At 42.2% G+C, this 12,815-nt stretch overlaps 1 protein-coding gene across 1 annotated transcript; it reads left to right on the forward strand.

Annotated features, from left to right (window-relative positions):
- The first annotated feature begins 9,992 nt into the window (after positions 1-9,992).
- LOC109752611 (protein FAR-RED IMPAIRED RESPONSE 1-like) lies at positions 9,993-11,352 on the forward strand. The gene is made up of 2 exons (XM_020311513.3): positions 9,993-10,197; positions 10,505-11,352. Exons 1-2 carry the CDS (start codon positions 9,993-9,995, stop codon positions 11,350-11,352), a joined length of 1,053 nt encoding a protein of 350 aa, XP_020167102.3.
- Positions 11,353-12,815: the final 1,463 nt, after the last annotated feature.

Consider the following 12,815-nt stretch of genomic DNA (forward strand, 5'->3'; position numbering starts at 1 on the left):
GAGACGGTCGCTCGAGTTGGGCTATGCCAAGGCCTCGGGCCCCGGCACTTGCTGGCGAGACGGGCCGGAAATGTTAGGATGCGACGCACTTGCTGGCGAGATGGCCCGGAAATGTTTAGATGCTACCCGCAGGTGTGATGAACGCGTACGGTCGAGCCCACCGGGCTCTCTCGCCAGGTGCTGCACACACTTCGACCATGCAGCTTCATAAACTGCATGACTAATACTTCCTTCGTTTCTAGAGATTTTAGTATGGACTACATACGGAGTAAAATGAGTGAATCTACACTCTATAATGCATCTATATATATCCGTATGTAGTTCATAGTGGAATATCTACAAAGACTTATATTTAGGAACGGAGGGGTACCTTTTATTATTCTCAAAAAAACTAATGCATTTTAGTGATACTCAAAAAAAGACTACTGCCTTTTATTTTTCATACATATTTAGTAAACTATTTTTTATTTGGACAGTGATATTTGGCAATAGTGTGCCCGATAGGAAATTTACCTTACCATACCATACCTGTTGATCACCCGCCAGCTAACCAGGCCAATCACCCCGCCAGCTAACCAGGCCAATCACCCCGCCAGCTAACCAGGTCGATCGTTGTACAAGGCCCAACAGAAAATGCCATCCCCCCACGACGCACTTTCCAGATCGCAACTTTCCCCACCCCCTTACCTCCCACGCAAGTATACCCTCTCTCACCCTCCCCACCACCCACACGCCCCTCCCCACCACCCACCCGCCCCTCCCCACCACCCACCCGCCCCTCCCCCCTACACAGCTGCTCAAAATCAACACCAAAGACCTACCCCTCCTCCAGATCTGGATCAAACAAGAGCAGATCATCAGGGAAGCGGTGGAAATTACCAGGGATACGGCGAAGAAATCACCAGGCAACATCACCTCACCCTGGTAAGAATCAAGACTCATCCAAAATCTCCAAAAAATTCTGCTTAATACAAAGACATACCCCACCCCCACCCCACCCCCCTCCCAATATGTGCAAAAATTACCATCCTTTCACCTCTAGAAAACAGAATAAGCAGACTTCTCTCATAATTTTGCCTATTGCAGTGACTTACCAATCAACTAAGTACAAAATTACCAGCACCCCGTAGTTTTTGTTACCAACTTTATGCAACAAAACAGAGTACCCCAAAAAGTACCCCATTCCCTTGCTATACTAAACATAGATTTTGTGTCTACCATGGAAAAATAAAGACAAATAAAGGAAAGAGGAACCTTTATTGACCACAAAAATCATTCTCTCATACAATGGAAGATGCATTGCAAAAAAAGGTTCATTTTTCAGTTTACAAGAATGTTATACTGTATGAAGTAAACAAGTTATCAATCTGTACATAGTAAAAGTTATCATCCACTTTAGCTAAGTACTAACACTGGATAAAGAAAAGTGCTGCCTTTTAATGGAGATGCTCATGTTGTACTGTAATTGTCCTGTTTAGTGTTCTTCCCAATCACCCCTGCGATTCTTGCCTTCAAACACCTGTGTAAAGAGTAAACAAAACAATGAGTTTCAAAAAAAGAGTGAACACGTGTAAATGTATACTAACGTGCAAACGTAAAAAAAATCAAGCAGGAGTAGATAAATGGATGCTAGCAGAGGAGATAATGCAGAGGATGGAGGAGGAGGTAGAATGCATGAAGAAGGCGATGCAGCGCGCACACCAAGCAGCAATTCAGCATACCCAAACATCATGGGGACATGTAAAATTACCAACATTACTGTTTACATATCATCATGGAATGAAAAACCCAGTCTCATACTTTACTATTGAAGTGGGTTTGAAAATTACCAGCATTGGTGCACACATATTACCAGGTCCAAAAAATGCAAATTACCAGGGTTTTTTAGGCAGAAAAAATACTTTACTATTGAAGTGGGTTTGAAACTTACCAGCATTGGTGCACACATATTACCATGTTCAGAGGATGCAAATTACCAGGGTTTTTTAGGCAGAATGAATGCTTTATTGTTGAAGTGGGTTTGAAAATTACCAGCATTGGTGCACTCATAATACCAGGTTCAGAGTATGCAAATTACCAGGGTTGCTTAGGCAGAAAAGAAAGATACATTCACTGAATCTTCAGAAAACTACCATGATGGAAAACTGTTATTTATCATGTAATATTCCACTAATCTACCAGGCCAAATTGCAGGTGCTCGGGTAATCAGCGCAAACAACAGCTTGCCCAGTGGTGGAACAAGTGCACATAGTGCTAAAACAAATGCAAGCACAGGAGCTAGGAGCCTTGGAGAGCAGACAATAAGCGAACCAGCAACTCCAGAATCTGCTGGGATCGATGCTGATATGGAAGGCAGCAACATGGAGGCATATTCCACACCTAAGCCACCTTTACAAGGGACAAAATTTGACACCCTGGAGAGCGCACGTGACCACTACAGCACCTACGCGCGTAGGACTGGCTTTGCAATTAGGCAGCAATTCAAGAAAGAGAGGGTTGATGGAACTATAAGCAGGGTGCTACTAGTTTGTACAAAATATGGCAAACGACGCAAGGACAGGGATGAGCTGCAAGATGTGGAAAACCCAGCCAGCATTGTCAAGAAGAGGAAAAAAAGAAAGTTGTTAGGACTGAATGTGAAGCGCACATGTACCTATCCCACGATGATGCATGGTGGACTGTTGACCGTTTTGATGACACCCACAATCACCCCCTGATCAAAAAGCCGTCCCTAACAAAATTCTTATCATCACATCGGTACATTCCGAAGGAGGAGCAGGACTTCTTGAGGGTTCTGCACGGATGCAACGTTGAGACTGCGAGGCAGATGCAGCTGATGTCATGGTTCTACGGGAGCGCTAAAGACGTACCCTACACGACACAAGACATTGCTAATCAACGAGCTAAGTTCCTCTTAGAGCACCGCCACAAGGACGTTGGAAGCACAATTGCATACTTCCAATAGTTGAGGGCCAAAGATTCATATTTCTACTGGAGAATCAAACTTGATGATGAGGACAGGGTTGAGAACTTGTTCTGGATAGATGGCGCATCACGCAGGGCATATGCAAAGTATAATGACTGTTTGTCGTTTGACACGCACTAGTAGGAAAAGGGGCTTTTACCCCGGTTCATAAGGGCCTTTAGTCCCGGTTCAGGAACCGGGACTAAAGGGTCATTACTAATGCCCTAGCCCTTTAGTCCCGGTTCTTACACGAACCGGGACTAAAGGCCGTCCACGTGGCCGGTGCGGAGAGCCCAGGCAGGGGGGCCTTTGGTCCCGGTTGGTGCCACCAACCGGGACCAATAGGCATCCACGCGTCAGCACCTGGCAGGAGCTGAGGTTTTTGTTTTTTTGAAAGGGGGGGGGGTTTGGGGGTTTTGGGGGGTTAATTTAGGTTGTTATTAGGTAGCTATTAGAGAGAAGTGTCCTCTCTTATATCTCCGTGCTTGGTTTACCAACGCTACGTACTGCTATGTCTAAACATGGCTTAGATTGAAGTGAAGGCAACATGTGGTGCATGTCGAAAGTAATACTAATCCGGACTTGATCAAGTTTGGATTGTACTACTTTCGACACGCACCACATGCATGTTGCCTTCACTTCAATCCAATCCATGTTCATTTCACCCGCTGATATATAATAACTCTTCATGCACGCATCATGCATCATCATATATAATAACAAGTCCTACTAATCATCATCATACAACTTCTACTCGTTATTAATAACAAGTCATACGATCATCATCCTCACAGTCATCGAACCAACCCTACTTAATTGTTCTTAGCACATGATCATCAGTATTAGGTAGGACCGAAATACCCTATTTAAGGTAAAATAGCATAAAACAATATAGACCCTGACTCTCCATTATGGAGAATGGAGATCATCCTGTCTCCAATTCTTGCGCCTCGCTTCCTTTTGCTTCCAAGAAGCTCCTTGCGACTGTCCATACATTTTTTCCATTCTTTGATTTGCATGTCTCCACTTCTTTTAGAAATCCGGTATGGACAGTTGAGATTCGTAGGATGACCTGGTTGTATATTCAAAACATCAAGCCTACCATTCTGATACATCAAATGAGGCACACAATCCTCTGGGATTATCTGTTGAAAAACATAGTAATAACTTCATAGTTAGCAATGATAATGCACTAGTTTTAGAACTATGCAAAATATGCACGGATGTCGTAATAGTAAGAAATCTTACCAGGGTATCTCCATAGTAGTTACCATAGTTCACCACGTGCACTAGTGGCACGTATGGAGGACCATAATGATGAGGAGTTTGATTGTAGATATTGTAATTCTCAATATCAGTACAAAATCCGACCAGATGAGTTTTCTTCTTATAAGTTAACTCAGAGCCATCGGTGTAGTAGGTTCTGTCTACCATGTTCCGCACATTGTTTGAACAATCAAAATAAGCTGTCAACTATTTTGAAATGAACAATATAAATTAGCTAATAACTATGTTTGAGAAACTCACATAGCGGTAGAATTGGAGGCGTATCAACAAGGACCCAAATGTCCATATTGTCTTGCTCGATGTCAGGATCACCAAGATCCATGGTGACAAGCATACCCTCATCAAAACCATACATCTTGCAAAATGCTTCCCAATTTTTGCAACCAAAATGGGTTACGCTCTCAGAATTATATAGCTTTACTTCAAAATCTATATCATGATGGGTCCTTAGGTGAATTTTCTTTGTTTCCATACTTTCATGGTCTTCAAAACCCATCCTCTCCAAGACGTAGCATCTTGCATGGCATGGGATAAGCTAGCCGAATTGTAAAAGATGAAAAATACACGTTGAAATAGTTGAAGTCGTGCTTAATTACGAAAAAATAACACTTGTCGTCGTTGCGTACCGTTTCAACATCGAACGTCTCCTCCAACTTAATACTGAAGCGCCAATCTTCGTCCAGGTGAGGCCTGTCGCACTGACCTCGGTCGTCGTGGCACCAGTCGCACTCCCCCGGGAGACTTTCGTCGTCCGAGTACGACATTTCCTATGTTCATATATAATTCAAATATTAAACATCTACAATTAAATATATGTACTAAAAACCTAAGTTAGATCATTATTATTCATCACGGGTTGACTATCGGTTTGTCGAGTCTTTTCTTGAAAACTCTCAGCTCACGTGGTGTATACATTCGACCGTTGGTGATGGTCGCTCCTCCCTTTGTCCCCGTGTGCATTACACCAAAATGTCTAGCTAGCACACGGGAACAAAGGAGAAGCGACCCCCACGACAACAGTCGGGATTCTTCGTCCTCTCATATATATATGGTGGAACTCTCCCTCACCGATTCCTCTCTGACATTTGCGACCGTCGGTGATGTATGGTAGCTCCTCCTTTCGTTCTCGAGTGCATTACACCAAATTTCTAGCACACGGGAACGAAGGAGAAGCTACCCCCACGACAACAGTCGGGATTCTTCGTCCTCTCATATATGGTGGAGACTCGACAGACTTACAGTCAACCCGAAATATCGTTTAATTATCTTTCTAAAAGAGGATTTGGCTGGTCTCACCTCGATGTCGGAGGGGGCGGTGACGGGGACGACGGCGGGGATGATGGAGGGGCCGGGGGGCTCCTAGATTTCTGCGAAAACAAAAACCCTATAAGCTATCAACTAATCATAGTGCTCTCCAATTTTAGCATTCAAAGTAGGATCGGAGTAGTTTTCCACTTTGAGCATTCAATAAGCAAAATCAAATCACAAAATAAAGTAGTATTCAAATTAGGATGCATTCAATTATAAGCAAAACTACATCATCTCCATGCGTCCGTACATCGCCGAATATTATCACTAATACACCTTGAATACTATCATACATATAGCATCGCTAGTACAGCTAGAACAGTAGCGCCCGACGGACATCAGCGCGGGCGGTGGACACCCAAAGGGACGGAACCATCACAGGATCATAGCTCCAGTGAGATCCCTGAAGAACCTGCCAGGTATTGTCGAACCTGCCCTCCAACGCAACCATATAGCGACGGACGTGCTGGTCCTCCTCGCTGACACGGTGACGTACCTCCTCCGCGGTGTCCGGAAGCCTCGGCACCGTCACTGGCCCACGCGAGCGCCACCAAACAAGGATCGGGTCAACGACGGGCTGGTTCCTCACCAATCTACGCCCACCGGAAGGTAGCACCTCCCAAAACCAGCCCGGCGGAGCCCAGTCCCGGACATGGCCCCTCTGATCAAGCCGGCCTCCTCCGCCGAGTCGACGACGAGGATGCGGGATAGGCATCGTCGACGTCGATGCGGGAATAATTGCTTTAACTAAAAAAACAAACTAGTTCTATTAATTTCCTTACTATAAATAGAATAAAGTAGTACTTACTACAAATAAACTAGCTAGTTTAACTAGTTCTATTATTTTTCTAACTAATTCTATTAAACACTTTCTAAGTAGTACTTACTAAAATTTATCGGGGAGGGGGTACATATATCGACAACGACATACCCGATAAAAAATAAGAAGAGGAAGAAGACGAAAAAAAGAGGAGAAGAAGAAAGGAATAGAGGAGGAGATCGAAGAAAAAAAGAAAAAAAGAGGAGAAGAAGAAAAAATTCTTCTTCTTCTCCTCTATTTCTTCTTCTTCTACTCTTTTTTTTCTTCTTTTTCGTCTTCTTATTTATTTCTCCTCTACTTCCTCTCCTCTTCTTCTTATTCTTCTTCTTCTCCTCCTTCTTCCTCTTCTTATTTTCCTTTTTTCTCTCCTTCTTTTTCTTCTAAATATGAACATACATAAATGACTTCTAAATATGAAAAATCTAAACTACACATCTAAATTAATACATCTAAATTACAACAACTAAATTAACTACACATCTAACTACACATCTAACTACACTTCTAAATATGAAAAATCTAAACTACACATCTAAATTAACTAAATCTAAACTAAATTAACTACACATCTAAATTACAACAGCTAGGGGGCGCGGCGGCAGCGGCGGCGGCCATTACAGGGAGGAGGAGGAGGGGATCGAGGCGGCGCTCACAGGGTGGCGGAGGGCGACGGCGACCGCGGCGGGCCGGGGGCGGAGGGCGGCGACGGTGACGTATACGGGGCGACGGCTCGGGGGCGCGCGGCGGAGGCCGACGGCGACGGCGACGGCGGCGGAGGACGACGGTGACGGCCGATGGCGTGGGCTCAGGGGCACGGGCGACGGCGACGACGACGGGGCAGCCTGGCGGCGTAGATCGATATCGAGCTCGCGGCGTCATCGGGCGGGGGGACACTGGCGATGGAAATCAGAAAATTTCCAAAGTGCTACTTATATAGCAAAGGCTTTGGTCCCGGTTGGTGGCTCCAACCGGAACCAATACCCACCCTTTGGTCCCGGTTGGTGCCACCAACCGGGACTAAAGGCCTCTTTTCACCAGCGCAAAGGGCGGGAAGCAGAGGGCTTTGGTCCCGGTTGGTGGCACCAACCGGGACCAAAGGGCAGCATTGGTTCCGGTTAGAGCCACCAACCGGGACTAATGTGCTGGCGCGGTGCGGTGGGAAGTTTAGTCCCACCTCGCTAGCTGAGAGAGCTCAGCACCTGTTTATAAGCTGCGCTGCAGCTCAGGTGCTGAGCTCCTCTCTAATATGCAGGCATTATACATGCCTACCTTTGTCATTGCCATGTTGGGCCTATTGGGCCTGCGGGCCTGCATCCTGGCCCATGTGCAGATGGGTTTCTAGTCGTATGCAGGCTGTGTGGCCCATTAGGCGGCATTTTTTTATTTTTTCCAGTATTTTTTTGTTTTATGAATTATTTATTTTCTTTTGATTTTTGCTTTATTTTTTTATTCTTTTTACTTTTAGCTCAGAATAATTATAAACTTTCTGTTAATCCATTAGTTTCAAAATTTGAATAGTTTAAATATCATCCGGAAACTCGTGTGTTACAAAGGGATTTCATTTTTTAAACCTAATTTGAACTCCTGACTTTTTGTGTGTTCAAAATGCACCATTCAAAGCCACATCATCATTTTTCAATCCTTTCTGACTTCATTTGTTATTTTTCATGCATTTACTAATTATTTTGAACTATAAGACCCTAAAATTGAAAAGCATTTCAAATGAACTCTGAAAAGGTTGAAAGTTGGCATGATATCATCATTTCATCCACATAGCATGTGCAAGAAAGTTGAGAGGGTTACGGCAAAAACTGGATGCACTTCGTGTACAAAACGGACAATCTCTTTCAAAGTATCAGGATTTCATCCGGAAACTCGTCTGATACAAAGAGATTTCATTTTTTAAAACTTATTTGAACTCCTGACTTTTTGTGTGTTCAAAATGCACCATTCAAAGCCACATCATCATTTGTCAATCCTTTCTGACTTCATTTGTTATTTTTCATGCATTTACTAATTATTTTGAGCTATAAGACCCTAAAATTGAAAAGCATTTCAAATGAACTCTGAAAAGGTTGAAAGTTGGCATGATATCACCATTTCATCCAGATAGCATGTGCAAGAAAGTTGAGAGGGTTACGGCAAAAACTGGATGCACTTCGTGTACAAAACGGACAATCTCTTTCAAAGTATCAGGATTTCATACGGAAACTCGTCTGTTACAAAGGGATTTCATTTTTTTAAACTTATTGAACTCCTGACTTTTTGTGTGTTCAAAATGCACCATTCAAAGCCACATCATCATTTTTCAATCCTTTCTGACTTCATTTATTATTTCTCATGCATTTACTAATTATTTTGAGCTATAAGACCCTAAAATTGAAAAGCATTTCAAATGAACTCTGAAAAGGTTGAAAGTTGGCATGATATCATCATTTCATCCACATAGCATGTGCAAGAAAGTTGAGAGGGTTACGACAAAAACTGGATGCACTTCGTGTACAAAACGGACAATCTCTTTCAAAGTATCAGGATTTCATCCGGAAACTCGTCTGTTACAAAGGGATTTCATTTTTTAAAACTTATTTGAACTCCTAACTTTTTGTGTGTTCAAAATGCACCATTCAAAGCCACATCATCATTTGTCAATCCTTTCTGACTTCATTTGTTATTTTTCATGCATTTACTAATTATTTTGAGCTATAAGACCCTAAAATTGAAAAGCATTTCAAATGAACTCTGAAAAGGTTTTCTTTCTACTTACAACAAAAAACTTATTTATTTTATTTCTAATTACTTATGTCTTTTACTTTAATTATTTTATTTTTATTTATTTTACTGCTGCTATTTTTATTTATTTTACTTGCTGCTATTTTTACTTAATTAATTAAGGTTTATTTATTGTAGTTACTATAGTTTATTTTATTTTATTTTATTAAGGTTTATTTAGTTTTATTTATTTTATTAAGGTTTATTTATTTTATAAATATAAAAAATGAACATAGATGCACTTATAGAGAAAATTCAACCTAAATTCATACTAAATTTCTATGAAATTTACTATGAATTTAAGTCAAATTTCCTGTATAAGGGCATCTATTTTCACTTTAATAGAAGCTCAACAAGGCATAGAGGGACGGGCTTATAAACTGGTGTGAGCGCCCTTCGGTTGGCGAGGTGGGACTAAACACTGGCCGCAACTAGGACCAGCCCTTTAGTCCCGGTTTGTGGTATGAACCGGGACTAAAGGGTGGTGGGCCAGGAGCGTGGCCCATTGGTCCCGGTTTGTACCACCAACCGGGACCAAAGGGTCCATACGAACCGGGACCAATGCCCACGAGGCCCCGGCCGGCCCCCTGGGCTCACGAACCGGGACCAATGCTCACATTAGTCCCGGTTCGTGACTGAACCGGGGCTAATGTGAAAACTGCCCTGTGACCAATGCCCTGTTTTCTACTAGTGACGACATACATGACAAACATGTACAAGATGCCGTGTGCACCATTCATTGGAATTAATAACCATGGTCAATCCATCCAGTTTGGATGTGGCTTCGTTCGAAACAAACTAAAGGAAAACTTTGTGTGGCTGTTTAACACATTCCTCCATGCAATGGGTGGTGTTGCCCCTAAAAACATCATCACAGACCAGGACTTTGCAATGAGGAGTGCGATCGACGAGGTCCTCTTGAACATAATACACAGAAATTGCCATTGGCATATAATGAAGAAGGCGCAAGAGAAACTTGGAAAACTTATGACTGATGATAAACCACTAAACAAAGCGTTCAAAGACTGTGTCGACAACAGCTTGACTGGTACGTACCTAATCTGTTGACCCATTTTAATTACCATGCAGCAAACTTGAGAAGCCATATGAATATATGTGATGCACAAGTTACCATTTGTGGGTCTACACAAGTTACCATGATCTTGTTGGCTATATTACCAGGGGCAGTTACATATGTTGATACCAACTTGTGGTTTAGAAAAGTTACCAGATCTGGAGAAACTGTTCAATAAAGTTACCATCTAACAACTAATAAAAGTTACCAGCATACTTGTACTTTAATTACCAATGATTGTGTATGATGTTGTAATTGTCTCATGTTTTGTGTATCACAGAGGAAGAGTTTGAAAACAAATGGTGGGCAATGATGGATGAATATGGCCAGATCGACAACGAACATTTTCAATGGTTGTGGGAAAATAGGAAATGTTGGGCCCCAGTGTACTACATGAAGCATTTCTTTCCATTCTTGCAGACAACTGCAAGGAGCGAGGGATTCAATGCTGTGCTCAAGAAGTACGTGAACCCCAATAACTCATTGATTGAATTCGCAACTCAATACACTGCAATCCAGGAGAAAGTAATGGTGGCTGTGGCGAAAGAGCAAGTGGACACAATTTACAAAGAGGCGGACATGTATTCATTGAACCCAATCGAGTTACAGATGCGAGGGATATACACACAAAATCTGTTCTCCAAGTTCCAGGTAGAGATGAAGCTAAAGACTGCTTACGGATGCGACACTTTGCAAGATGGAACCTTCAGGATGTGGTCGCTCCGAGGCATACTACCAAAGTATGGGGATAGGGACTACCATGTGCAGGCGAACAAGGATGAAGGGGTATACTCATGCACTTGCTGCAAGTTTGATCGCGATGGGCTATTGTGCGCACACATACTACGAGTAATGGAACAGATTGGAGTCTATGAGATACCGAGAAGGTATATCCTGGATAGGTGGACATGGGATCCAGAAGAGGATCTTGTTCAGCCTGATTACCAACAGCCAACAGTTAAGAAGGGAATGACAGAGGAAGGAAAAAATATCATGAGATATACATCTATTCTGAATGATTTCAAGGAACAAGCAAAAGACGCTTGCACTACTGATGAAGGGATGGCATTGGCAAGGAAACATGTTAATGCTTTCAGAGATGACATGGATGCACTAAAAAAGAGGTAGCTAAAGAAAGCAAGAAAGGAAAAAGATGAGGGAAAAGAAGCACAAATGTTTTCTTCACCACCAGGGACTAGTGCCACTGAAGGTGTCCCAGTAGCGCATCAAGGAAGCATTCCTGTCACGCATGTGTCTGGCAATATTTTCCAGTTCCAGGGCTCACATGCCGAGGGATCCCAATCATCAAACACAAGAGTGATACTAGACCCACCAAAGTCTACTACGAAAGGGCGTCCGAGAGAGAAAAGATTCCAGCACCCATTTGACATTGCAAAGCCAAAAAAAGAGAGGAAGTGTAGAGTCTGCGGGTCGACAGATCATGATAAACGCAAATGTACCTCACCCATCCCGCACTGAGAAATGCAAGTTAGATGGGCATTGAAATGCAAGTTAGATGGGCATTGAAATGCAAGTTAGATGGGCATTGAAATGCAAGTTAGAGACTTTACTTATCAATTTTACCCATTTTATTGTGTAAAATGGTGTCGAGACACCATGTAATGAAAAGTTATTAGCACTGAAACATGTAAGTTATCGTCCAGAATGTAATGGGGATTTTCAAAAATGAGAATGAGATTAGTTATCGTTCTTTGTTTGTGAGCAAAATGTTATGACGCCATGAAAAAGAAAGTTATCAGCACCTGTTATAGTATGTTAGCAGCATTGACTATCATAAGTTATCAGCAAAAATGTATAAAAAAGATAGTAATCAGCCCAGAAAAAAAGTATAAAACTATCATCGTTCTTAAACATAAAATCAAAACTTATATTGGTGCAAATTTCTCACATCAATTACTCCTTATTGAATAAGTGATAACGCCATTGCGTGCATTTGTTAAGAGGATGGTCCAGCCACATGCTTGTCAATATCTTCCTCAGCGCCGGGATCTGCTCCTTAGTTATTGTCGGGATATTTTTACCATCCCAGAACTCCAAGATCTTGAACGCGAAGAAACCGCAATCAGTGCTGTAAGGAAAAAAATAAAAAATGTGTTAAAAAGCAAAATAAGATAAGCAAAAAGGTGAATGAACTTTTAAAATGCTACACTACTAAGTTACCGGGTATTTAGATGGAAAAAAATAATGGAGTACTAGCCAAAAAAACTAACCCATTGTCCTGTTTGAACACATCGATGTACACAAGATCATAGTCTTGGATCTGCTTACTCAAGTCCTTGTACGCAATCAACCGGGCTTTTTTAATGTCATTCATAAGCTTCGTCGCATGTGTGATGAGCGAAGGGCGCTATCTTGTGGACGAAGAGAATCAAGAACTTCAAATCGTTTTGCCTTGAGATTAAGGCACAAGACATACCAATGCCCGTCCTTTGGTAGAGGTCCCAACTTTTGCAGTGTTGGAAACAGTAGCTGTTAAAAAAATGTGAACACATGAACACAAGAAGTTATGAAGTTATCAATGCATTTACAGTAAAAAAGGCAAAGTTATCAGGACACTAACAACATATGTT

The sequence above is a fragment of the Aegilops tauschii genome, chromosome 4, assembly GCF_002575655.3.
Source record: "Aegilops tauschii subsp. strangulata cultivar AL8/78 chromosome 4, Aet v6.0, whole genome shotgun sequence".
NCBI lineage: Eukaryota > Viridiplantae > Streptophyta > Magnoliopsida > Poales > Poaceae > Aegilops > Aegilops tauschii.

What these genes read in the sequence shown, in the direction of transcription:
- LOC109752611 (XM_020311513.3), top strand. Translation starts at nt 9,993, where the DNA reads ATGGGTGGTGTTGCCCCTAAAAACATCATCACAGACCAGGACTTTGCA. An exon ending in TGTCGACAACAGCTTGACTG is followed by an intron (nt 10,198 to 10,504) that starts GTACGTACCTAA and finishes TGTGTATCACAG; the next exon opens with AGGAAGAGTTTGAAAACAAA.